Here is a 27,266-nt window from a genome sequence, read left to right on the forward strand (position 1 = left end):
GTCTGCAGTTTAAGTTTTTAAAACATTTATTAGATTCATAAACTATCCTGGATTTTTACCAAACTTGGACAGAAGCTACTTACAATCACAGATAATATAGAGAGGAATATTTTTATTAATTTTTTTCCTCATTTTTGTTGAGCCTGCGATTAACAGCAAAAGTAGGCGAGACACTAGGTTCCTCGGAACCCTTACAAATTTTTCTAGTTTCAGGACAATAACTTGTGTGTAAGTGTATGGATCTTTATGAAATTGTACTACAAGGTTCCATATCACAAAGGGAAAGCTGTGTTTGAGTTTGGGGGTAATTGCCCTTAATGTTTAGGAATTTGGGGCCAAAAAGGGGCCGAAAAACAAGCATTTTTACAGTTTCCAGACAATAACTTGTGTTCAACATGTTCAAGTGTATGGATCTCTGCAAGCTACCATACCACAAAGGGAAGGCTGGGATTGAGTTTGGGGGTGATGAATCATAAGGGGGTTCAAAAAATTGTGGGGGGGGGGGTTCTTTTTTTCCTTCTTTTTTTTTCTTTAAAATTTTCCATTTTAAGTTGGTTATTTTTTATTTATATATAACAGCAAATAATAATGATATGGTTTGATTTCATCAAAAATTGAAACATTGGGGTTCTTTGATATGCTGAATCTAACCGTGTATTTAGATTCTTAATTTTTGGTCCCATTTTCAAATTGGTCTACATTAAGGTCCAAAGGGTCCAAAATTAAACTTAGTTTGATTTTAACAAAAATTGAATTCTTGGGGTTCTTTGATATGCTGAATCTAACCATGTATTTAGATTTTGGATATTGGACCATAATAAGTAAATTAAAAAAATTTAAGTTCTTAGACCACATTCATTCTGTGTCAGAAACCTATGCTGTGTCAAATATTTAATCACAATCCAAATTCAGAGCTGTATCAAGCTTGAATGTTGTGTCCATACTTGACCCAACTCTTCAGGGTTCGACCTCTGCGGTCGTATCAAGCTGCGCCCAGAGGAGCATTTTATTTCATTTGCTACTAGCCATAATGTATGGTTTTTGCAACCTTTAATTTTTTATGAAGAAATTATCAAGTTGACATTTAAGTGTTAAACAACATTTTATTTGATTAAATTTATTAGATTTAGTAAAAAATATTTGAAAAGGTCAGGGTTGTAAGAGATGTGTTTAAAATTATAAACTGTATTATATATTGAACTTTTTTTTAACAAATTATCTGTTGCTAATGAATTCCGATGTATTCAACTTTGAATTTGTGGTATAGTCAAACCTGGGTAAATCAGACCCTGAATAAACTGGCTTCCTACATCCATTCTGGCTGAAGTCCCATTATTTCCCCTTCAATTCCTTCGCAATAATACCATCTTAAAACCAGATCCTGTGTATTCCGAATTCCAATCTTATTATGCAGCCCCAACACAATTAATTGCATTAAAAGTAACCTGTCAGATATAATTTAACAGTGACTATTGATCCAGTATTGATCGATGTGCACTCAAAACAAAGTTACTTACACAAGAATGATCCTTTAGAGTATAAAACTAGTAAAGACAAACATGAGTTTATTGTAGTCAACTGTTTTTACACACACAATTATGTTGTCATCTAAAAAATAAGTTAGCTCAAACAAGAAATGTAGAATTTATGTATGCCAAAAAGAGAAAAAAGGATTATGATAACAATCTAAATACACTGTCGATGAAAAGGTATTTTATTCAGGAATCTTAGGAAATCCCTAAGAAAACGCAGAAAGATTTTGCATTACAGTTTGCGATTGGAAAAAAAAACTGTCTGACACTTTAAGAGAAGTGATAAATGTAAGACAATTTATATGGACAATAAACTTGAGAATGTTTTGACTTAAGTAGTCTTTGTTTTGAGTGCACATCGATCAATACTGTATCATTATTCACTGTTAAATGAATTTAGAAAAGTTACTTTTACTGCAATTAATTGTATTGGGGCTGCATAGTAAGATTGGAATTCAAAATACACAGGAAACCAGTTTATTCAGGGTCCGGTTTACCCAGGTTTGACTGTACCACAAATTTAAAATTGAATACTTGTGAATTCATCAGCAAAAGCTTATTTGTGAGAAAGAAAAAAAAATAAAATTTAATATCAGTACATAAGTTTTAAGATATTTCTTATAAGACCCTGACCTTTTCAAAATATTTTCACTAAATCTAATAAACCTAATTTAAAAAAAAGGGTTGTTTAACACTTAAATGTCAACTAGATAATTTTCTTCAAAAAAAAGTTTTAAGGTGGCACAAGCCAAGTCTAATAAAAAAAAAAAGTTTTAAGGTGGCACAAGCCAAGTCTAATAAAAAAAAAGTTTTAAGGTGGCACTAGCCAAGTCTAATAAAAAAAAAAGTTTTAAGGTGGCACAAGCCAAGTCTAATAAAAAAAAAAGTTTTAAGGTGGCACAAGCCAAGTCTAATAAAAAAAAGTTTTAAGGTGGCACAAGCCAAGTCTAATACAAAAAAAGTTTTAAGGTGGCACAAGCCAAGTCTAATAAAAAAAAAAGTTTTAAGGTGGCACAAGCCAAGTCTAATAAAAAAAAAGTTTTAAGGTGGCACAAGCCAAGTCTAATATAAAAAAAAAAGTTTTAAGGTGACACAAGCCAAGTCTAATAAAAAATAAAGTTTTAAGGTGACACAAGCCAAGTCTAATAAAAAAAAAGTGACACAAGCCAAGTCTAATAAAAAAAAAAGTTTTAAGGTGACACAAGCCAAGTCTAATAAAAAAAAAAGTTTTAATGTGGCACAAGCCAAGTCTAATAAAAAAAAAGTTTTAAGGTGGCACAAACCAAGTCTAATTAAAAAAAAAGAAAGAATTCTTGTTCTGCTAAACTTTATAATTATTTCTGTAAAACTACTTTAACTCTTTTTTAACAAGACATCAGGTTCTGAGGTTCCTACTTTTGATCCTTACTGCAAAATCATTACAGGGAACCGCAACGTCGTCAAAGATAAAGAGGTTATGAACTTTCTCAAAAAGGACTAAAATATCATCCTTTATTGAAAATAAATCTATAGGAAAGAGCGTCCCCAGTTCATTTAAGATCTCTTTCATCCTATTGTTAAAATTGATATAAATGGGAGAAAAATAACTTCTAATACTCCCTTAGCATTTTATGTTCATACTAGGGGACGAAGAAGCCAGCAATGGGGTAATGTATGACGTAAATACTACATGGATGTTCTTGAGAATGAAATGATTAATTCTTCTACATTCAAGGCCAAGTGCTCCAAAGAGTCAAATAGTACACAATTATATCAATACCACGTCTCAATTTAAGGTCTCTTCTGAACATTTAAATAAAATTGAGAATGGAAATGGGGAATGTGTCAAAGAGACAACAACCCGACCATAGAGCAGACAACAGCCGAAGGCCACCAATGGGTCTTGAATGCAGCGAGAAACTCCCGCACCCGGAGGCGTCCTTTTATGGGTCCTTTATAAAAGGTCACTTTTATGTATTGGTTACCTAAACTAAAGCCTGTCAAATATCTTTTAATCGTCCACCAGTAAGTTTTCTACAACTAATCTTTCTGTACTTTAACTAGTTTCCTGGCTTAGATAAAAGAACTTATTAGTAAATTCCCGTTATAATGATGATATTTACCTTATATCAGACGCAATAATTGTCCTTTTTGTCAAACCTGAAAAATTATGTCCCAAAAGCAAGAGATAGCTATCCTAGAGTCCGTCCCCATCCGCAAATAAAATTTCAGCCAAATAAGATCTACAAATAAGTCAACATGGAATATGTCAATTACCCCTTTTAGTAGGGATTTCCCTTGAAAGACATTGTTTCTCATTTTTTGCAGAAATTAAATTGCAAAATTCTAAATTGTCCATCAAAATAAGATATACTATAGCGAGAAACAAATTAAGAGAAAAACTGTAATCAGCAAAATAATCTATGAATAAGTCAACATAGTAGAAACTGTAAATTGACCCCTTTTAGGAGTTATTGCCCTTAAAGATGATATTTGCCCATTTTTACAGAAACCATAATCATGATATTAGATAGAGAGAAATTGTAAATATCAATGATTTAAAGCATTATACATGTAAGATTCACAAATAAGTCAACATGACAGAAACTGGTAACTGACTCCTTATAGGACTTATTCCCCCTGAATATCCATTTATACACATTTTATGAATTTTATGTAGACCATAATATAATGAGAGCAACCATGATTAGCAAAAATATTCAGAAAAAATAAGATCTACAAATAAGTCAAATAAGTCACATTGTGTCCATTGGTCAACAAACACAATAATTTCTGTATTCTCGTCCTGAAAATGTATAAAAGATTTGCTACTGCAGCATTCAGCAAGCTACTTTTAATCAAGAAAATTTATAAAAGATTTGCCACTGCAGCATTCAGCAAGCTACTTTTAATCAAGAAAATGTATAAAAGATTTGCCACTGCAGCATTCAGCAAGCTACTTTTAATCAAGAAAATGTATAAAAGAATTGCCACTGCAGCATTCAGCAAGCTACTTTTAATCAAGAAAATGTATAAAAGAATTGCCACTGCAACATTCAGCAAGCTACAATTAATCAAGAAAATGTATAACAGAATTGCCACTGCAGCATTCAGCTAGCTACAATTAATCAAGAAAATGTATAACAGAATTGTCACTGCAGCATTCAGCTAGCTACAATTAATCAAGAAATCATATCAATTTAACACTAGTAAGATCTTGGAACATATTGTATATTGTCTTTATTGGTACTAGCATTGATTTTGTTTTTAATGATTTTAAACATAACTGAATATGAATTGCTTGACCTTTATGAACACTTATGGTACTACATCCTGTAGATACTTATATTTTAGCATTGCACAATGTCATGATTTTGTCATTGTGAACTTTCCATTTCTATTCCTCTTGTTAAAACCACCTTCATGTCCTGTTTTCCTGGATAGTACCTTTACCAAATGTAACTTATCACCTTATTTTTATTTGAAATGAGAAACAAGACGTGTGCCACTCTACTCCCTGTTTTAAGTTGGATTTGTGTTAATTATTTTTTGGTTTTTATACGACCGCAAAAAAATTTTGTGGTCGTATATTGGTATGACGTTGGCGTCGTCGTCGTCGTCCGAAGACATATTGGTTTTCGCACTCTAACTTTAGTTAAAGTGAATGGATCTCTATGAAATTTTATCTTAAGGTTCAATACCACAAAAGGAAGGTTGGGATTGATTTTGGGGGTTATGGTACAAACAGTTAAGGAATTAGGGGCCAAAAAAAAGCATTTTTGTAACTTCCAGACATAACTTGTGTGTTAGTGTATGGATCTCTCTGACATTGTACCACAAGGTTCCATATCACAAAAGGAATGCTGGGATTGATTTTGGGGGTAATTGCCTCAAAATTTTAGGAATTAGGGGCCAAAAAAGGGGCAAAAAACAAGCATTTTTCTAGTTTCATGACAATAACTTGTGTGTAAGTGTATGGATCTTTCTGAAATTGTACTATAAGGTTCCATATCACAAAGGGAATGCTGGGATTGATTTTGGGGGTAATTGCCTCAAAATTTTAGGAATTAGGGGCCAAAAAAGGGGCAAAAAACAAGCATTTTTCTAGTTTCATGACAATAACTTGTGTGTAAGTGTATGAATCTTTCTGAAATTGTACTATAAGGTTCCATATCACAAAGGGAAAGCTGGAATTGAGTTTGGGGGTAATTGCCCAAAACGTTTAGGAAAAAGGGGCCAAAAATAAGCATTTTTCTAGTTTCCAGACAATAACTTGTGTTCAAGTGTATGGATCTCTCTGAAATTGTACTGCAAGGTACCATACCTCAAAGGGAAGGCTGTTTTTGAGTTTTGGGGTGATGAATCATAAGGGGGTTCAAAAAGTTTGGGGGGGGATTTTTTTTTCTTTTTTTTGCTTTTTTTCTCTTTAAAATTTTCCATTTTAAATTGGGCCACATCTAAAAATATTTTGGTTTGCCCAAACCCTACCCAAAGGTAGAGACAGTGGGTAGGTAGGTAGGCATTTTCTTCTCTTTTTTCTGCAAAGAGAAATTGAAGTGTCAGATTGTGTTTAGTCTTCATGCCTATCTGATAAAAAAAAAAAATTCACATCAAGACAATAAAAGATTTTGAGTAGGCAGATATTTTCTGGGTAGGTAGGGTTAGGGCAAACAAACATATTCTTTTTGATGGCCTTGGTTATTTCTGATTTATATATAAAAGCAAATAATAATGATATGATTTGAATAGGTAAATTAAAATTTTTTAAGTTCCTAGACCACATTCATTCTGTGTCAGAAACCTATGCTGTGTCAAATATTTAATCACAATCCAAATTCAGAGCTGTATCAAGCTTGAATGTTGTGTCCATACTTGCCCCAACTGTTCAGGGTTCGACCTCTGCGGTCATATCAAGCTGCGCCCCAGCGGAGCATTTTATCTGTATTGTCGCTAGTGTTTTGTTGTTGTTTTATTTTGTCAATGTTTTTTACATTGGTGTTGTCTGTTTTGATAAGACTTGATGATTTTTATTTGTCATCCTGTCTCCTTTTTTTTAGCTACAACCATAGTCAACATGCACTAAAAACTTGGGAGCTTAGCCTTTTGAATTTGTCTGGTTAATCATCAAATTGACATTTAACTGTTTAACAGCTTTCTTTTTTTTGTAAATATTTTTTTTGTGAAAATATAATGGAAAGGTCAGGATTGTGTTGTATACGTGACAAGAAATGTGTTAACAGTTATTTTTTCATATATGTCAAATTTTAGTCTGGGTTCAATTTGTATCTTTAATGTTTCTCACAAGAATTATCAAGAATGAAACAAATATGTGCATTTTATTCAACACAGATATTCCTTTTGATAGCCCTCATACATAAACATGATAAATTATGGGTCAGAATTACATGATTTTTTATGATTCTTTTTAAGAGCGATCATCCAAATGAATGCCACATTTACATAAAAACTGAAAAATCTTGTTAATGGAAGTTGCATTGACCTTTTGCTATTAAGGAGATACATTTACTATTATTCAGAGTTGTATATTCATGATGCTATGCATCACTCTCAAGCATGGCTGCACACAGAAGCCTTTATATTATTATTGTAAAGTACAATGGATACTGTACATATTGTCTTTCATTTCTATACAAACAAACCCAGCTCAGTATCATCGCTCATCAACTCCTTTACCATGTTTACTGAATATTTATATATTATACTAACACATACAGGCCATTTATGAAATTTTCGTCACATTTTTCTACGGAATTACAAAAAAGACCTCCTGAAATTTGTTATGAGGCGTCATGTGAACATGGTTTACCATATAACAGGTTTTTGGAACAATTTCTCTTCAATTTCCCGTTAAACTTGAAGTGGGGGTATCATTAGTGAGCAATAGCTCTCAGTTCTACTTGTTTAGTATAGTAATTAACCGTATTTCTGATTTTAGCAACAAGCCAGGATACAGTTTGGTCTACCAATGAGTCAACAGTTTCCAGGTTCACAGAGAATTAGTATTACACCACATGGAATCGGTAAGTTTTTATTGGTAACATGTTGTTTTTAAATGACTAAATTAAACACTTTTTTTTAGGTTTTTGGTTGTAATCTTTAAAACAATAATAGATAAATAGAATTTTGAAACAACAAACTGATCAGCTAAACAAGATCTACAAATAAGTCTAAGGCCAAAATCTTCAGTCAACTCCTGCAAGCGGGCGCATCATCTGTGTACCATGAACACATTCTCCATTTATTTAAGTCATAATTATTATGCAACCAGTGTATTTCTGCATGTTCCCTCATTTTTCTCAAGAAAATGATTTTAAGAATTAAAAGATGTTTTTCTTTTCAGCCAAATCAAGTGGTAATCCAAACCTAAGTGTCGTTACCAAAAATATGTCAGTTCCAACTGTTACCATAGTTACTAAACCACAAGCATCAACAGTGGTACAAAGACCAGCATTTAGAATATCAGCAGGTATATATTAATTTTTGTATTACATTTATAAGGTAATGCCATAACATATAATATAGCAATTTTCAGATGAAGACTCTTTTGAAGCAAATGAAACGTTAGTAAACTTACAAGTTTTGTAGATTCTTGTTCTTTTTATACCCCTGCTTTAAAAAAGTGGGGGTATACTGTTTAACCTCTGTCTGTCTGTCGGTCCATCCGTCAGTCCGTCAGTCCGTCCCATGAATATTTACGTCGCATCTTTCTCAGGAACTACATTACAAGGATTTCTGAAATTTGGTTTCAGTGTTTATATAAGTCAGCTATACCGTGTGATGCGTTTTCAGATTCATCACTCAACAACTTCAGTGAGCATTAGCTCGCAGTTTCACTTGTTTTATCCCAATCGATTAAGTGAATTTCTGTCAGTTTTTAGTCTATCTATGATGTCTGCTACTTACTTTAGTTTTATATGTCTGTTTATTAGATATTTTAAATGTTAAGTAAACAAAATTCATGCACTTTTCAGATCTAGGGAAATTACAGAAATTGACTGCATTTGAATCCAATGTTTGGTATTTATCTCTCCCATTTTGAGACACATATGTTTTAGTAGTGTTTCTACTTCTTCATCTGTTTCTTTCAACCGTCTTGTCTTGGTCAAAACTTGTTTATCCTTTAAATTGACTTCTGATAATTCATGTATAGTGTATTACCATGGAATGGAATATTGCATATAAACATTACTTTTATCTGACCTGATCTTTGAATTGAAGGTCAAAATAGGATATCTTGATGTCCAAAAACATAAAAAACATTCTACATAATGGGTTGTTATATTTGGTACATTGGTGCAAGAGGATGTATGTGACATCTAACCATGACCTTTGAGTGCAAGGTAAAAAATAGAATTCAGGAATATTTTCATGTCAACTCCAATACCATGTTGGGCCAAATGAGCTTTTCTCATCACTTGGCGTCCGTCGTCGTCATCCGTCGTCAGCTTTTTACAAAAATCTTCTCCTCTGAAACCACTGGGCCAAATTTAACCAAACTTGGCCACAATCATCATTAGGGTATCTAGTTTAAAAAATGTTTTCGTAGACCTCGCCAACCAACCAAGATTGCCGCCATGGCTAAAAATAGAACATAGGGGTAAAATGTAGATTTTGGCTTATATCTCTGAAACCAAAGCATTTAGAGTAAATCTGACATAGGGTAAAACTGATTATCAGGTCAAGATCTATCTGCCCTGAAATTTTCAGACAAATCTGACAACCTGTTTGTGGGTTGCTGCCCCTGAATTGGTAATTTTAAGGAAATTTTGCAGTTTTTGGTAATTATCTTGAATATTATTATAGATAGAGATAAACTGTAAACAGCAATAATGTTCAGCAAAGTAAGATCTACAAATAAGTTGTCATGACCAAAATTGTCAGTTGACCCCTTTAGGAGTTATTGCCCTTAATAGTCAATTTTTAACAATTTTTTGTAAATTTTTGTAATCTTTTACAAAAATCTTCTTCTCTGAAACTACAGAGATAAATTTAACCATACTTGGCTATAATCATTATTAGGGTATATAGTTGAAAAAATTTGTCCGATGACCCCGCCTTCCAACCATCATGTCCGACTTGGTTAAAAATAGAACATAGGGGTAAAATTCAGTTTTTGGTTTATATCTCTGAAACTAAAGCATTTAGAGCAAATATGACAGGTGGAAAAAATGTTCATCAGATTTAGATTTATCTGCCCTGAAATTTTCAGACGAATCCGACAACCCGTTTTTGGGTTGCTGCCCCTGAGTTAGTAATTTTACAAAAATTTGGCAGTTTTTTGTTATTATCTTAGATATCATTATAATATCTAATATCTAATACTATTAATTATGATTTTAACCTTATTTTACATGATTTCCAAAGCATCAGTAAATACAGGTGAGCGACACAGGCTCTTGAGAGCCTCTAGTTTTGTTTTTTGTTTGCTAATGCAAGACCTTTTTAGTGCACCTTAGGGTTTAGACCTGAGAGGGGGTTTTCATCCTCTTCTCATATAATAAATTTATAAATATCTGTAGCTACTACTGCTGGATTGTTTAACAACCCTGACTACCCATGATGGTCTCTTACAGTCAGTTTAAATATCTTTAAAATGGTTCTTATCCCCACCTCTATACCATATGTCCTCTACTGCTTTGATCTGCCTTTTGAAGTCCACAATAGATGTCTCTTTCCATATCAATTGCTTAATATCTTACAATCTGTTCAGAATCCACCCAAAACCATAGACATTTTTAAATGCCATTGCAAGACCTTTACAATGCAATATGAGTTTTGTCCTTAGGAGTCATGATATTGTAAATTGTTAATTTTATCTTTAACAGTTTAGATTTCCTCCCCCAAACCATATGCATTCTGAATCACCTTGACAAGACCATACATGGTTGGGAGCTGGGAGTCATTCCCCACTATCTCAAGTTACAAATGGTAAAATGCATTGAAACAGTTTAAGATTCCCACCCAATAACCCTATATTTTATTCTTATTTGCCATGACAATACAGATTTTTATATATTTTTAATAAGGAAATTTATCTATCTGGCCTTACATTTACTAAAATCTGTGAATTTAAAAAGTTTTGCAGATAAATTGATGTAATTCATGATAACTATTCTTTCTTTAATGCCTAAATGTTTATGTGTATTTTATCCTTTATTGTCCCACGTGTGACACGTTGTGGGGGACATAGAAATACCGAGCGTCTGTCCATCCGTCCGGTCTTGTTAGCACTCTCATGTGTACAATTCTTGCCAGATTTTTATAAAACTTATATCATAGGTTTATATCAGCAATATCTCGGACATTTTCGAAAATCAGTGCCTATCAACTATTATAAAAAGAGTTATGCCCCTTGGAAATATTAATTATATGGAAAATTTCATTGTTAGCGCTCTCATGTGTACAATTCTTGCCAGATTTTTATGAAATTATATCATAGGTTAATATCAGCAATGTCTGGGACAAGTTTTTAAAATCAGTCCCAATCAATTAATTTTAAAAGAGTTATGCCCTTGGAAATATTAATTATATATAAAATTGCAAGCAATTTGAAAAAAAGTTTTAATGAACAAACAAAAAAAAGTTTTTTTTTAGTTATTGCCCTTGGATAGATGTGCAACACAGGGGACGTTGGAACTTTATACTTTTATTATTTACTTTTATTTCTATGTTAGTTTAATTTGCCAATATATGCATTTGCTGTTGCTTCTTAGATTTTAATTAACATTATTTTTCATTACTTCAAAATGTCAATAAAACAGTAAATATTAAATGACAGATATGTGTGTAAACCTCTTCACAAAAAAAGTAGTGAACTTAACAAGTAATACTCATGTTTTGATTGCTGATGGTCACAGAAAAGAAGAATAAGTTAAACAAACTTTTAATACCCTTTCATCATGTTCATATCTCTTTGGCATCATGAATGAACAGGAATCATGCATACTTTAAGATAACAATGTCCCTTAGTTTAAATTTTAACTAAAGGTAAGGAGCAAGGTTAAATCTGACTCATTTAACCAAGGATTAAAAAAAGGGTTGAATTTACCACAGGATGAACAACAGAAAATAATTGTGGGTTAAATTTTTATTTGCCCGTTTACGGGACATATTTTGGTATACTGTTTTCGTCAACATGTCGGACAATAACTCAAAAACACTTTAACCAATTTGCATGAAACTTTGGTGAATTGTTTATATCTATTGACGTAAGCTCCCTTACGATTTTTATAAATTTTAGATGGGGTTTTTATTTATTAAAAAAAGGGGATTTTCCAGTTATCGGACAATAACTCAAAAATGCTTTGAGCAGTTTTCATAAAATTTTGGTGAATTGTTTATATCTATTGACGTAAGCTCCCTTTCAGTATTTATAAATTTTAGATTTTACGTTTCTGAGTTATGGGGTTTTATTCATTAAAAAAGGGGGATTTTCCAGTTTTCGGACAATAACTCAAAAATGCTATGAGCAGTTTTCATGCAACTTTGGTGACTGGTTTTTATCTATTAAAATAACCTCCCTTTAGTTTAAATATCTGATATGACATTGGAGGAGTTATGTAACTTTATTTGTTGAAAAAGCGACGGACATATCATGCGCTCATGGTGCAGGTCTTTATTACCTATGCTATGATATTTTAACCCTAAATTAGGAAAGAACAACCTGGTGATGTTGGATGGGCAGACAGAGAAAAATGGATATCTAATTTGTGAAATCAAATCCTTCTACAGTTTTCAACCAATAGCCCTGAAATTCTACAAAGAAATTGCACAAATATTGAAGTTGTGCACCTGTCTTGGATTTTTTTCCCTTTTATGCAGACTTTGGAACTTTTTTGTGTTTTGTGTAATCAACTCCCCTTACAGTTTTCATTTCAGATCCCTGAAACTTCACAGAAAGATTGCACATATGTTGAACTTGTGCTAATATGGAATAATTTGAGGAACTTTTTCTCATTTTTCCAGACTTAAGAACTTGGTTGTTTTTCATTTAAATTTACAGAATGTGGAACCAATTTTTATAACCCGGATCCTTGAAACTGCACAGAAGTTGTGCTCCTGCTATTATGGAATTATTTGAATAATTTTTTCATGTTTCTCAAGACCTGGGAACTAAATGATTCAACAAAAATTTCAAAAGATGGAAACAATTTTTTGTTTTTAACTCAGATCAGACCATTCTCAATTGTTTAAGAAACAATCCATGCAATCTGCCAGCCATTTTAGTTTTTGATCTATTTTTTCAGGACAGCTTCATTTGGTATATAGAATCATTGCAATGTTTGCATGTCTGTCAAACATGTGTCACCTGACCTTTGACCTTATTTCAGAGTTCAGTGATCAATGTTATAATTTTGATGGATGGAAGAATGCCTGTTTAATGTTCAGTGGCAAATTAAATGCATTTCAGGACGGGAACATTATAATGTGATATGAATATGAACCCTGCTTTGTACTAGGCAGACACGCTGAGCCAGTTTTTTTAGAGTGCTAGTTCACAATCTAACAGCCTGCAGGAAGATATGTTACTTTACTTGGACACATTATTCTGACTCCAAGCTATAGTCTTTGCTCTAACTCCTAATTATATATAAACGCCACATGCTTAGAGAAGAAGCAGAAAATACAAATTTGAAAGTCTTTGGTTTAACCCTGCTAGGGATTTATGTTTTTGAGGTTAGGTTTTGTTTCAGATTCCATAAGTAATAGGTCAACTATATTTGATGTTTAGAATGAGTTGAACATGTCTATCTGACATTTGATCATTTTTACCTTGACCTCATTCTCATGTTAAGTCGGACTCTAAGTATTAGGTCAAATGTAATTGGTGTAAAGGAAGACTTCTAACATAAGATTCAATCACAATCAGTAAAGCAGGCAAGATATTTCAGTTTTGTACTCATGTGTAGACATTCAAGTCATCAAATTTGAATGCTGTGAGTTTGAACCCAGCACATGACAGGTAGGTTCAATTCCAGTCTTAATTGACTTAAGGATTGTCAGTTTTCCTGCCGAAGGTTGTGGTTCTCTCTGGGCACTATGGAACACCTGTGGTTCTCTCTGGGCACTATGGAACACATGAATATGTCTGTAAATTAACAAATTGAAGGACAAAGATAAAACTGATTACAGAAATTTGACTATTGTGATTCCAATTACAATCTTTTTTATCTCATATGTTACAGGTTACAAAAAAAGTAAACAAAACTTCATTCATTTGTTATTATCCTTTATTACAAAAGTGTTTTTCTTTGGATTTGGATACCTATTTGTTAAGAAACAATGAAGATAAGAATGTATTTCCAATTTTGTTTTCTCCTTGCACATGTCACATTAGTCTAAGCTAGGTAGGTGCTGTGCATGCAGAAACAGTACAGTAAAGAATGTGTTAATTAATTAATGCTAGCAAACATATTGTTTTATATTGCATCCTTGTGACTTTGTATTCTATATTTTCAAGGTACAAGTTTACAACCCATTCATGCCAGTCAGCCTATGTCATCCTCACTGCATCCTTCAGCTTTGTTGTCTAAGACATTACAGATATCACAGTCTACAGCCTCACTCATATCTAACAATTCTCTTAAAAGGAAGCATGATGATGATGATTATGATACATAACATGACAGATATTTTTATACATAACATGACAGATATTTTGATACATAACATCACGGATATTTTGATACATAATATAACCTCAAAGATATTTTGATACATAACATTCACAGATATTTTAAAAGTTTTTGAACAAGTGAAATAGACAAGATGTGTACTGCATTCATTTTGTTCATACTGTAAACTTAATACATATTTCAAAACTTCTCTATGAAAGATTGATTTTTCATTTGGTTGTCAGCCAGAGCTTTTTTCTTTTTAGCTCACGGGGCCCAAGGGGCCCCATGTGAGCTTATGCCATCACTTGGCGTCTGTCGTCCGTGTAAACTATTTCAAGAATCTCCTCCTCTGAAACTAACGGGCCAAATACCTTCAAACTTTAACTGAATGTTCCTTAGGGAATCGAGTTTATAAATTGTATCTGAAGTTTTGATCCATCAACAAACATGGCTGCCATGGCTAAAAATAGAACAAAGGGGTCAAATGCAGTTTTTGGCTTATATCTCAAAAACTAAAGCATTTATGGGCAAATCTGACAGAGTAAAAATGTTCAATAGGTCAAGATCTATCACCCCATGAAATTTTCAGACGAACCAAACAACCCATTGTTGAGTTGCTGCCACTAAATTGGTAATTTTAAGGGTATTTTGCAGTTTTTGGTTAATATCTTGAATATTATTGAAAATAAAGATAAACTGTAAACAGCAAAAATGTTCAGCAAAGTAAGATCTACAAAAAAGTTAAATGACCAAAATTGCCCAATTGACCCCTTAAGGAGGGAATGCCCTTTAAAGATGATTTTACACAATTTGTTCATCATGTTTGCTAATATTTAAAAATCTCCTCTGAAACTACTGTGCCAAATACTTCCAAACTTTAACTGAATGTTCCTTAGGGTATCGAGTTTATAAATTGTATCCGAAGTTTTGATCCATCAACAAACATGGCTGCCATGGTTAAAAATAGAACATAGGGGTCAAATGCAGTTTTTATACGACCGCAAAAACAATTTTGCGGTCGTATATTGGTATGACGTTGGCCTCGTCAGCGTGGTCATCGTCATTGTTGTAGTCGTCCTAAGACACATTGGTTTTCGCACTCTAACTTTAGTTTAAGTGAATGGATCTCTATGAAATTTTACCATAATGTTCAATACCACAAAAGGAAGGTTGGGATTGATTTTGGGGGTTATGGTACCAACAGTTAAGGAAATAGGGGCAAAAAATAAGCATTTTTGTAACTTCCAGACATAACTTGTGTGTAAGTGTATGGATCTTTATGAAATTGTACTACAAGGTTCCATATCACAAAGGGAAAGCTGGGTTTGAGTTTGGGGATAATTGCCCTAAACGTTTAGGAATTTGGGGCCTAAAAGGGGCCTAAAAACAAGCATTTTTCTAGAATCCAGACAATAACTTGTGTTCAAGTGTATGGATCTCTCTGAAATTGTACTGCAAGGTACCATACCACAAACGGAAGGCTGGGATTGAGTTTGGGGTGATGAATCATAAGGGGGTTCAAAAAATATGGGGGAGGGTTTTTTTTTTCTTTAAAATTTTCCATTTTAAATTGGTTATTTCTGATTTATATATAAAAGCAAATAATAATGATATGGTTTGAATAGGTAAATTAAAAAATTTTAAGTTCTTAGACCACATTCATTCTGTGTCAGAAACCTATGCTGTGTCAAATATTTAATCACAATCCAAATTCAGTGCTGTATCAAGCTTGAATGTTGTGTCCATACTTGCCCCAACTGTTCAGGGTCGTGGCGGTTTGCAGTGGTAACAAGCTGTGCCCAGCGGAGCATTTTATTGGCTTATATCTCAAAAACTAAAGCATTTATGGGCAAATTTGACGGGGTAAAAATGTTCAATAGGTCAAGATCTATCAGCCCTGAAATTTTCAGACGAACCGAACATCACATTGTTGGGTTACTGCCACTTAATTGGTAATTTTAAGGGTATTTTGCAGTTTTTGGATATTATCTTGAAGATAAAGATAAACTATAAACAGCAAAAATGTTCAGCAAAGTAAGATCTACAAAAAAGTTATATGACCAAAATTGTCAATTGACCCCTAAGGAGTTATTGCCCTTTATAGTCAATTTTTAACAATTTTTTGTAAATTTTTGTAATCTTTTACAAAAATCTTCTCCTTTGAAACTACTGAGACAAATTGAACCAAACTTAGCTGCAATCATCATTAGGGTATCTAGTTTAAAAATTGTATCCGATGACCCCACCTACCAACCAACATGGCCGACATGGCTAAAAATAGAACATAGGGGTAAAATTCAAGTTTTGTCTATTATTTTTTGAACCGTTATAAATAGAGAAAATCTGAAAGGGGCAAAAATTTTCTGAATAATGAGCTCTACCAATTGTCCATATATGTCAAAACTGTTAGAACTATTCTTATAGGAGTTATTGCCCATAAATGACAAATTTTACCATTTTTTTTCATTTTTGCCTATTACCATGAAAACTATGATATTTAGAGAGAAACATTTTTTTTTCCTGTTGTGCCTTATATGATTTAAATTGTAATAGATAAATAAACACTTTAAATCACATAAATGATCAGCAAGGCCAGATCTATTAAAAAGTCAAATTTTGCCGATGTAGTTAGTAGACTGTCACTCTTCATAGGAGTGATAGCCCTTAAATGAGGATTTTTTTTACCCTCTTTTGTGTTTTGAGCAAAAACTAAAGAAGATAGAGAGAAACTTAACAGACTAAAAGATCAGTAATACAAGATCAACAAAATAGAGATTTTTGTCATGAAGTCTATTCTCCTCTACAATGTTGGAGAGTGTCCTTTGTTTGATATGCACATAGACCAAGGTGAGCGACACAGGCTCTTTAGAGCCTCTAGTTATTAAATTTTACTGTTTTTGTTTATTTTCTTTAATATTATAATAGATAGAGAGAAAGCATAAATAACAATAAATGTTCAGCTAAGTAAGATCTCCAAATAAGTCAACATGATCAAAATAGCCAATTCACCCCTTAAGGAGTTATTGCCCTTAAAACGTTTTTTTATGCCCCATTTATGGACATTATGTTTTTTGGTCTGTGCGTCCGTTAGTTCGTTCGTCCGTCCGTCTGTCCTGCTTCAGGTTAAAGTTTTTGGTCAAGGTAGTTTTTGATGAAGTTGAAGTCCAATCAACTTGAAACTTAGTACACATGTTCCCTATGATATGATCTTTCTAATTTTGATGCCAAATTAGAGTTTTGACCCCAATTTCACGGTCCACTGAACATAGAAAATGATAGTGCGAGTGGGGCATCCATGTACTATGGACACATTCTTGTTTTTAAATTTTTTGTGAAAGTCTAATTACTTTTTCAAAAATCTTCTTCTCTGAAACTACTTGGGCAAATACTTAAAAACTTTAATTGAATGTTCCTTAGGGTATCTAGTTTATAGATTGTATTCAGGGATTTGATCCATTCAAAAACATGGCGGCAGTTTCTAAAAATAGAACATAAGGGTCAAATGAAGTGTTGGCTTTCATCTCAAAAACTAAAGCAGAAAGAGCAAAACTGACATAGGTGAAAGTGTTAAACAGGTTTTAATCTACCTGTCAAGTAATCTTCAGACCAATAGGACAACTTATTGCAGGGTTATAGAAATAGTTATTTTTTAGGAAATTTTTTACAGTTTTGGGTTATGTATTATCTTTAATATTATTATAGAGAAAGTGTAAATGACAAAATTGTTCAGCAAAGTAAGATGTACAAATAAGTCACATGCCTGAAACTGAAATTACAGGTGAGCGATATCAGGCTTTCATGAGCCTCTTGATTTCAAATGCTTTCAAGGGAACTGGTTTGTGCTATAGATTAAGAAACAAATGAGAGTCTTCAGATAAATGTGATTTTAAGGAATAAAACATTTGTACAGATTGACTTTTAACAATTATCCAAACCCCATTTATAACTTGCTGATATTCTCACGTTTTTCCGTTCTTATTTGTATTGATTTATCATATCACAGACAATATAGTCTGTATGTTAAGTAGGATTTGACCATTGAAAATATAAAGTTTCAAAACAATTTTTCTTTTCAAAAATCTTCCAAATTCATAAGAATAAGACATCAGTTTGAATTTGTGAAATTACAATACATTGTTAATAAGTTTCCATAGGAGATAATCTAAAATCATTGATCAGTTGAAATATTTATCTTATCTCCCTTTAAAACTTCAAGAGAACATATTTAAGCTTTAAGTTCATTTCACAAAGTATTAAAGAGATTCATTTAAAGTAAGCTTTGTATCATGCATAGCAAAACACCATTTTAGAGGAAATGATTGAAAAACTTAAATTTACACATTTTTTAGCAGTTCAAAAACTAATCATAAAAATTATCAGCAATACAATATCTACCAAAAAAAATGCCAACATGACTGAAACCTCAAATGTATTAAATTTCCATAGGAGATAATCTAAAATCATTGATCAGTTGACATATTGATCTTATCTCCCTTTAAAACTTCAAGAGAAAAGTATTCTAGAGATTAATTTAAAGTAAGCTTTGTAGCATGCATAGAAAAATGCCATTTTAGAAGAAATGATTCAAAAATTTAAATTTACACATTTTTTAGCAGTTCAAAAATTACTCCCTATCACCTTTTGAATGACAATTACAATAAAAGAATGTATAGAAATTCTTATAAACAATTTCATAATAAACAATCAAGTGGAATTAAACTCTATTAGGACTTTAAGTATGCTTTATTTTATCACCTTGCACTTTCACGACTTAAATGTGGTTTTCTACAGCAGTTTTTTTTCAAATTTCTGACCAGTTGAACAATTTGGTTTGATAAAACAAATTGCAATTTGGTCAGAATTTAGAATTTATTGCAATAGGTGGAGAGCAACACTTACAGTAAAACAAAAAGGCCAACATGACTGAAACCTCTAATCTATTCCTTACAAGAAATTTAGATTGTTGGGGACTTTATTTTTTTTGTCTTTGTGTCTGTCTGTTCTTCTTTCGACAGTCCATTTCGGTTTAAGATTTCTTTAACTTTTTTTAAGATAGTTTACTATGAAGCTTTGATCACATCAACTTGAAATTAAGTACACATAACTATTTTTATGTCAACTTATTATATTCCAAATTAGTTTTTGGATTTTGCTATAATTGACTGATCAGGTTTAAGGTTTGTCTACAATCAAATTAAAAGTTAGTACACATGTTTATTATTTATAAATAATTAGTATTTTGACCAAGATTTAGTTGTTAGATGATCAAGTTCAAGTTTAAGTTAAGGAATGTTAGAATTTTGGTTTTAGTAAGTATACCTTGAAGATGTGATCACATGAACTTGAAACTTACTACATATGTTCTTTTTTATATGAACTGCCAAATTAGGGTTTGGACCCAGCGTTTGTGGTACACTGAATTTGGAAATGTGAGAGTGCAAGGAGTCCTTGCTGTCATTGGAATTCATATTCTTGTTTCTATATATTATGGTTTTCAAGATAGACCCTCTCATTTTACCATTATTTTCCTTCTTTTTTTTTTTTTTGCTATAAGAACCATGTTTGTTGTTATGCAGGGACAAAAAAACACATACATTATGCTAGGTAATTCAAAGAACATTCAGCCTAGTGTTTATTGAATATGCTCTTTAACTTAGAATTATATTTGGCCTTCTTTTAATATTTTGATTCGAGCGTCACTGATGAGTCTATTGTAGACGAAACGCACGTCTGGCATACGGAATTTTAAGTCTGGTATCTATGATGAGTTTATTTAATAGGGATGTGCGAGTTTCAATTTACTACTATCAAGGCTGATGTTACGGAGTACACAAGAAGAACTAACAACCAGGATGGTTTACAGCTTATTCTTTCACAGTTTTAATTGAAATTGATGATAAAAGGTTATACAGAGTGGGAAATTGCGTCCTGTATTGTCAAGAGACAGACAAATATTTGATGTTAAAACAAATACTGAATGAAAAAGGAGAGAAATTCCTTTAGTTTTTTTCAACAAATTCAATCACACCAGAAGTCCTAGTCATGTACCTAGTGATGGACTTTTGAATACATGTAGCAAATTGTGAAAATGCTTTACAAATCATTGGCATTAATCAAAAAAGGAAGTGAAAAGAAGGATCCTTCAATGGCTTATAAAAACACAGAAATTAAGCAGATACGCTAACATCAACTCAAGAGAAAAAATGAAAAATAATGCATAATTCCTGTATGTGGCGGTTTTATATTATAAGCCATCAACATCAAAATCATAACAGCTGAAGCAGGTGTAGGTTTGTTGCAAATGTTTATGACACAACACACAAAAGGTGCTAATATGCACTGAATCAAATTTTAAGATTTTATTCAAAATTACCATTTATTTGAATGTCAAATAATGACAACCGTTCTGACATTATCCAATGACATTTTATTTTTTGATGTTTTGGTATCGATATTTTTCTATAATAAAAAAATCGATTGATGCAGCAACAGATTACTACGCACCCTCATCTTTCGAGGGGCATTAGATGTCAAATTTATGATCATAGATTTGACTTAAATTCTCATATTTGATTCATAACATACTAAAACGTAATTCCAAATGACAAAAAGTCCAAAAGAAACAATAAACAATGCATAGACTCGCTATCAGCATTTCCTGCGTATTTTAGACTAGACGCCATCTAATTGACCATTATGATTACCTCCGAAGACAGCCGATAGTAACTCGACCCTATATAAACAAATATAAATAGACGGAGAAGCACATGGAGTTATATTGTCTTAGAATCTTTTCAGTTCTGATAAACCAGCTTTTTTGCCCTTTGTAGACGATTGAGGTTTGGAGAGATCGTTCTCAACAGGATCTAGCTATTGTACCAAAAGTTGATAGAATCTTTTTGTGTAATAGAGCTGTAATTGGCAAGTCCCCCAGAAAAAGATATACCCCAGCATTTGACGCTCTAGTATGAAGGTTCTGAATTTGCTTTAAATTTATTGCATAAAATATCCATACGATAAATGTCATTAGATTAAGATTCACAATTTCAAGTCCAAATAGCAGACACGGAACCACATATGTTGACTATTGTTGTCAATATAATGGAATTTTACACTACTGTCATACAAGTGAGAGATTTAGCTAGCTATAAAACCAGGTTTAATCCATCATTTTCTACATAAGGAAATGCCTGTACCATGTCAGGAATATGACAGTAGTTCATTCGTTTGATGTGATTTCGTTTGGTGAGCTTTTGATTTTGCCATTTGTTGAGGGACATTCCGTTTTGAATTTTCCTTGGGTTTGGTATTTTTGTTGTTTTACTTTTTACATGAAACATCTGGGTTAAGTCCATTTGGACCATGTAAATTTGTACCGCATCTTTTGATTTTTGTCTCACCTGCGACCAGTATGCGAGACAAAAGGTTACAATCTGGCAGCGTAAAGTATTTGTATAAAGACCTGGATGCTTTATACCTTGTATGCAGATACCTTATGATAAGAAGTTTCCATCTATCATGTTGTCCTTGACCTCATTTTCATGGTTCAGGACCTGCTTGAAAAAAAAAGTTTTTTATCATGTGATATTCTTACTAATGAGTAATAGGATAACTATAGTTGGTATGTATGATCCTTGCATCCTCTACATGTCCATCAGATAGGGTTCACCTGACCTTGACCTCATTTCTTGGATCAGTAATCAAGGTTATAGTTTCATGATTAGGTCCGTTTCTCAGATACAATAAGCAGTACGTCAACTATATGTGGTGTATGGAATGATTGTAAACTGGTAGTCTAGCAGGTTTCATCTGACCTTGACCTCATTTTCATGGTTCATTGGTCAATGGTAAGTTTTTGTCTTTTGGTCTGTTTTTCAATTGCCATAAGCAAAAGGTCAATTATATTTGATGTACAGAATTATTGTAAGCAAACATGTCAGTCTGACAGGATTTTCTGACCTTGACCTTAATGTTATGAATCATTAAAAATGTTTTATCTTACTGACTTTCAATATCAAAAATCAATGGTCAGTAAAGCAGGCGAGACATTTCAGCGTGTGCACTCATGTTATATTTAGCGAGGGCATATTGCTATACCCAGTTACCCTTGGTGTCCCTAAAATTCGTTGGAAATGATTATGTTTAAACTAGTAGCTATAGCTAGTGTTCTATATAGGTCTAAAATGCAATTACACTTGAATATTTGATTCACTTTCACCTTTTACTTCACTAAGTGCTTACATTAGAATAGTCTCGTTATCGTCTTTTATAATTCAGTGTAAATGAATCTAACACGAAAAAAAAATGATATAGCAGACACAAGTGGTTATCAGTAAATTGGACATTGCTTTGGACTAACATTTAAGCAAGTGTATATTCTTGTAATTCACTTCCCTTTGAACTTACCTGACCCAAAGGTCCAAGTGAGCTTTTTCGCATCTTCGCTAGCCAAGGGTTACGATCCACTTCCCTCCTCTCCACATCTTCGCTAGCCAAGGGTTACGATCCACTTCCCTCCTCTCCATCCTTGGCGGATTGAGATAGAATTTCGGAGACACAAGGTAATGATTTTCATTGGTTGCAGTCGAAACTCGCTGCATCCAATCAAAAAGCGTCTATAACATGATCACGTGTAAATGTAGAAAGTGTATGTTAACAATTGCCATGTGCTTATTGTACAACAAGTCTTTACATCCCTAAACATACGACTATATTTAGTGACAATTTGAATGTTTTTAATCAACTAATAGAAGTTCCTGTGTATGTTTCTTGCACAAATGTATGAATGTCAACGTATATTTTCGTTTCCTGCTTAACCAAGTGTGTAGAATCTAGACGCTACCGTGTTTTTACTTCCAAATTGAAGAGTTCAAGTGCTACCATTGGTCAAGAATAATGTATTCGGAATAGGCGTGACTTTAATCTACCGATAGATGGCGCAACATTGTTATCACAAATGCTGGCTTAATCTGCTTAGGGTGGAGAGGAGGGAAGTGGATCGTAACCCTTGGCTAGCGAAGATGGCTTTTTCGTCACTTGTCCGTTAATGTATACTGTGGCAACAGGTATTTAGGAAGAGTAAAGTCAATGCATATTGTAGTATCAAGTGTCCTTGAAGAGTAAGAAAAGGGCCAATGGAACTTTCTAATCACTTGTCGTCCGTTACAGCACAACACTTGAGAGTGTAGGTAAAGGTAATATCTTTGGTAAGCTTGCTTGCTAGCTGAACCATGAAATCATTATTAGTTAAGATACTACCTTCCTTATAGTTAAGTAGAGAACAAATCAAAAGTAAGGTAGGTGCATAAACATTGTGAAACAAGTTAAGAAATATGTTATCTAAATTTAAGATATAGTGTCAATTATAAGCTAATTCACAAGCATGTTGTAGGTGTGTTTGATTTGTCAATTTAATTTTTTATAATCAAAACAATACAATACCATTTTTACAATAGCATGGTAAGACAGTCAGGATTCAACTTCGTCAAAATTATCTCCCAATTACGCCACCTAATTTTTATAATCGTAAAAATGGAAGCCATTGTAACGATAACGCGCTGTCAATTTAGCTCTTGAAAACCGATAAATTTATCAACTGGCATCATTACGATCCTTATATGCCAGTTGTATTTTAAAAAACAAACGTACCTACTAGCTATTGAGTATCATTTAATGTACTTTTATGCATTCATTTTGGTCAACTATTGTCTGATCGATTGTCAGGGGGGATTTTCGAAAGTTCAAAAATATTTTAAAAAATTCTAATTAAATATTCATGGAAGGGCAGACTAAAAGTTTTCAGAGGTTGAAGACTAATTACCTTAGATAACACACACAAAATTTGAAGTTTTTTTTTTAAGTAATGCATTTTTAAGATCCACTTGAAAAGTTTGTTAGTAAAAATTTGTTATTCGAACATACCTTCTCTGTTGAATCTGAAGCGAGATGATGTATCAAATATTTTTTCTTTCATACGTTTTCAAGTCAGAATAGTCAACTCAAACACGCCTGAACATAAAAAAGTTTTCTCGACTTTCTCTTTTCGATGAAAATATTGCCCATTTTGGGGATTTTTTCCCAAAAAAACTGTCGCCGGGGCAGAGATGCAAATTAATGCTTCAAAAAGATCAATCTATTATATTTCTTTGGAATTTTTTTCGGCGGAATTTATGCTGATGCACAAAAAGATCCATATGTATTTGCACCTACCACAATGGACTGTTTTGTAAAAAATTGTCTATAATTTTAAAAGTTTACAAATATCTCGAAGCTCCATACAACAATTTAAGTAAAAGCACATACATAAGATGCATAAAGCTAATGTATACTGTAGTATCAAGTATCCTTGAAAAGAAATAAAATGTTTACTGTAGTATTATGCTTGACGGGTCAGCACCTGGTATCCATGAAGAGTAAGGATAATGTATACTGCAGTATCATATAACCTGGGAGCGTAATGGCAATGATTATTGTAGCACCTGGTATCCATGAAGAGTAAGGATAATGTATACTGCAGTATCATTTAACCTGGGAGCGTAATGGCAATAATTATTGTAGCACCCGGTATCCATGAAGAGTAAGGATAATGTATACTGCAGTATCAGGTATCCTGGGAACGTAATGGCAATGATTATTGTAGCACCCGGTATTCATGAAGAGTAAGGATAATGTATACTGCAGTATCAGGTATCCTGGGAGCGTAATGGCAATGATTATTGTAGCACCTGGTATCCATGAAGAGTAAGGATAATGTATACTGCAGTATCAGGTATCCTGGGAACGTAATGACAATGATTATTGTAGCACCTGGTATTCATGAAGAGTAAGGATAATGTTTACTGTAGTATCATATAACCTGGGAGCGTAATGACAATGATTATTGTAGCACCTGGTATCCATGAAGAGTAAGGATTCTGTATACTGCAGTATCATGTATCCTGGGAACGTAATAGCAATAATTATTGTAGCACCCGGTATCCATGAAGAGTAAGGATAATGATACTGCAGTATCACATATCCTGGTAGCGTAATGGCAATGTTTATTGTAGCACCCGGTATCCATGAAGAGTAAGGATAATATATACTGTAGTATCAGGTATCCTGGGAGCGTAAAGGCAATGATTATTGTAGCACCTGGTATCCATGAAGAGTAAGGATAATGTATACTGCAGTATCAGGTATCCTGGGAACGTAATGGCAATGATTATTGTAGCACCCGGTATCCATGAAGAGTAAGGATAATGTATACTGCAGTATCAGGTATCCTGGGAACGTAATGGCAATTATTATTGTAGCACCCAGTATCCATGAAAAGTTAGGATAATGCCTACTGCAGTATCAGGTATCCTGGATGGTATAGTTACAATGTATTATTATATAAATAACACATAGCTGAGAGGATGATAGAGCAGATTGTTACCCCGAGAAAACATTGTCAACTGAGGCGAAGCCAAGGTTGACAATGTCTTTTCGAGGGGTAACAATCTGCTCTATCACCCTCTTAGATATGTGTTATTTAATTTATTATACTGGATGTTCTGTTATTACTGTCTATTAAATTTCAAATTCAAAGTAATAAACTTTGACGTTTTGTACATAACAACCATCCGTATTTAATAAAGCGCACATTTAATCAAGCGTCTCCGTGAAGGGTAATAGAGTATTTGCCATGGGATAGAGTAAATTATCTCCCTCGTATTAACCAATAAAAATCTGGCATTTTGACATGAAGTATGATAAACTGCAATATAAGGTATCACGAAAAAGAAAGTCAATGTATAATTTTGTGTCAGTAACCTGCGAGATTAAGGGCAATGCAAACTAGAATCAGGTATCCAAGAAAAGTAAGGACAATGTTAACTCAAGTATCAGGAATTCAGAAAGTGTAAGAACAATGTATACTGTAGTGTTAGGTACACTCGATGAGTAAGAACAAAGTGTACTGCAGTCTCAGGTATCCAGAAAGAGTAAAGACAATGTATACTGTAGTAACATGTATTCAGGAGGAGTAAGGACAATGTATACTGTAGTAACAGGTATTCAGGAGGAGTAAGGACAATGTATAATGTAGTAACATGTATTCAGGAGGAGTAAGGACAATGTATACTGTAGTTACAGGTATTCAGGAGGAGTAAGGACAATGTATACTGTAGTAACAGGTATTCAGGAGGAGTAAGGACAATGTATACCGTAGTAACAGGTATTCAGGAGGAGTAAGGACAATGTATACTGTAGTAACAGGTATTCAGGAGGAGTAAGGACAATGTATACTGTAGTAACAGGTATTCAGGAGGAGTAAGGACAATGTATTATAATGTAGTATCAAATATCATTAAAAGCTAAGAACAATGTATACTGTAGTATCAGACATCCTGGAAATATCAGGGGAATGTATACTGTGGTTTCAGGTATCATGGAAGGGTTAGGATAATGTATACTGTAGTATCATGTATCCTGGAAGCGTAATAACAATGTTTATCATAGCATCTGGTATCTAAGAGGAGTAAGGACAACGTACAATTGTATACTGTAGTATCAGGTAACCTGGGAGCGTAACGGCAATGTTTATTGTAGCACCTGGTATCCATGAAGAGTAAGAATAATGTATACTGCAGTATCAGGTATCCTGTATGGTAGTTACAATGTATACTGCAAGATCATGTATCGTGGAAGGGAAAGTCAATGTTTAATTTTGTATTAGTATCCTGAAAGGACAATGACAATGTTTACTGTAGTATCAGGTACTAGTATCGTCAAAAGGAAAAGTAAATGTATTATTTAGTATCAGTATATTGGAAGGACAATGACAATGTATACTGTAGTATCATGCAGGTATCCTGAGTAGGTAAGGACGATACTTTCTATAGTATCAGGTATCCTATGAGGGTAAGAACTGTATATAAAGTATCCTGGAAAAGAAAGGTCAATTTTAACCTTACTTTTAATTATTCTTGAATGTTGAAGACAATATATTTTGTAGTGTCAAGTACCTATTTTTGTATGATAAGGACCAATTATATAGTTGTAAAGGTTTTCCTAAGTAAACTATAGTATCGCGCATCGTGGATGGGAAATGATAAAGTGTACTTTAGAATATGATATTATGCCATGATATGTT

At 33.1% G+C, this 27,266-nt stretch overlaps 1 protein-coding gene and 1 long non-coding RNA gene across 3 annotated transcripts in view; both read left to right on the forward strand.

Annotated features, from left to right (window-relative positions):
- LOC127737405 (transcription initiation factor TFIID subunit 9-like) overlaps nucleotides 1-18,061 on the forward strand; it is a 30,492-nt gene extending 12,431 nt beyond the window's left edge. The window contains exons 4-6 of the mRNA XM_052248059.1: nucleotides 7,468-7,552; nucleotides 7,873-7,998; nucleotides 13,993-18,061. Of these exons, the coding sequence (XP_052104019.1) occupies nucleotides 7,468-7,552; nucleotides 7,873-7,998; nucleotides 13,993-14,153 (372 nt within the window). The 3' untranslated portion in view covers nucleotides 14,154-18,061. The remainder of the gene's footprint in view (nucleotides 1-7,467; nucleotides 7,553-7,872; nucleotides 7,999-13,992) is intronic.
- LOC127737406 (uncharacterized) lies at nucleotides 526-2,809 on the forward strand. 2 transcript variants are annotated; one of them, XR_007999479.1, is made up of 3 exons: nucleotides 526-2,426; nucleotides 2,502-2,758; nucleotides 2,798-2,809. It is a non-coding gene; the product is annotated as an uncharacterized LOC127737406 (long non-coding RNA). The 2 variants fall into 2 exon arrangements; XR_007999478.1 differs by lacking the exon at nucleotides 2,798-2,809 and having other exon boundaries at nucleotides 526-2,348; nucleotides 2,388-2,426; nucleotides 2,502-2,780.
- Nucleotides 18,062-27,266: the final 9,205 nt, after the last annotated feature.

Source organism: Mytilus californianus, unplaced genomic scaffold (assembly GCF_021869535.1).
Source record: "Mytilus californianus isolate M0D057914Y unplaced genomic scaffold, xbMytCali1.0.p SCAF_4, whole genome shotgun sequence".
Lineage (NCBI taxonomy): Eukaryota > Metazoa > Mollusca > Bivalvia > Mytilida > Mytilidae > Mytilus > Mytilus californianus.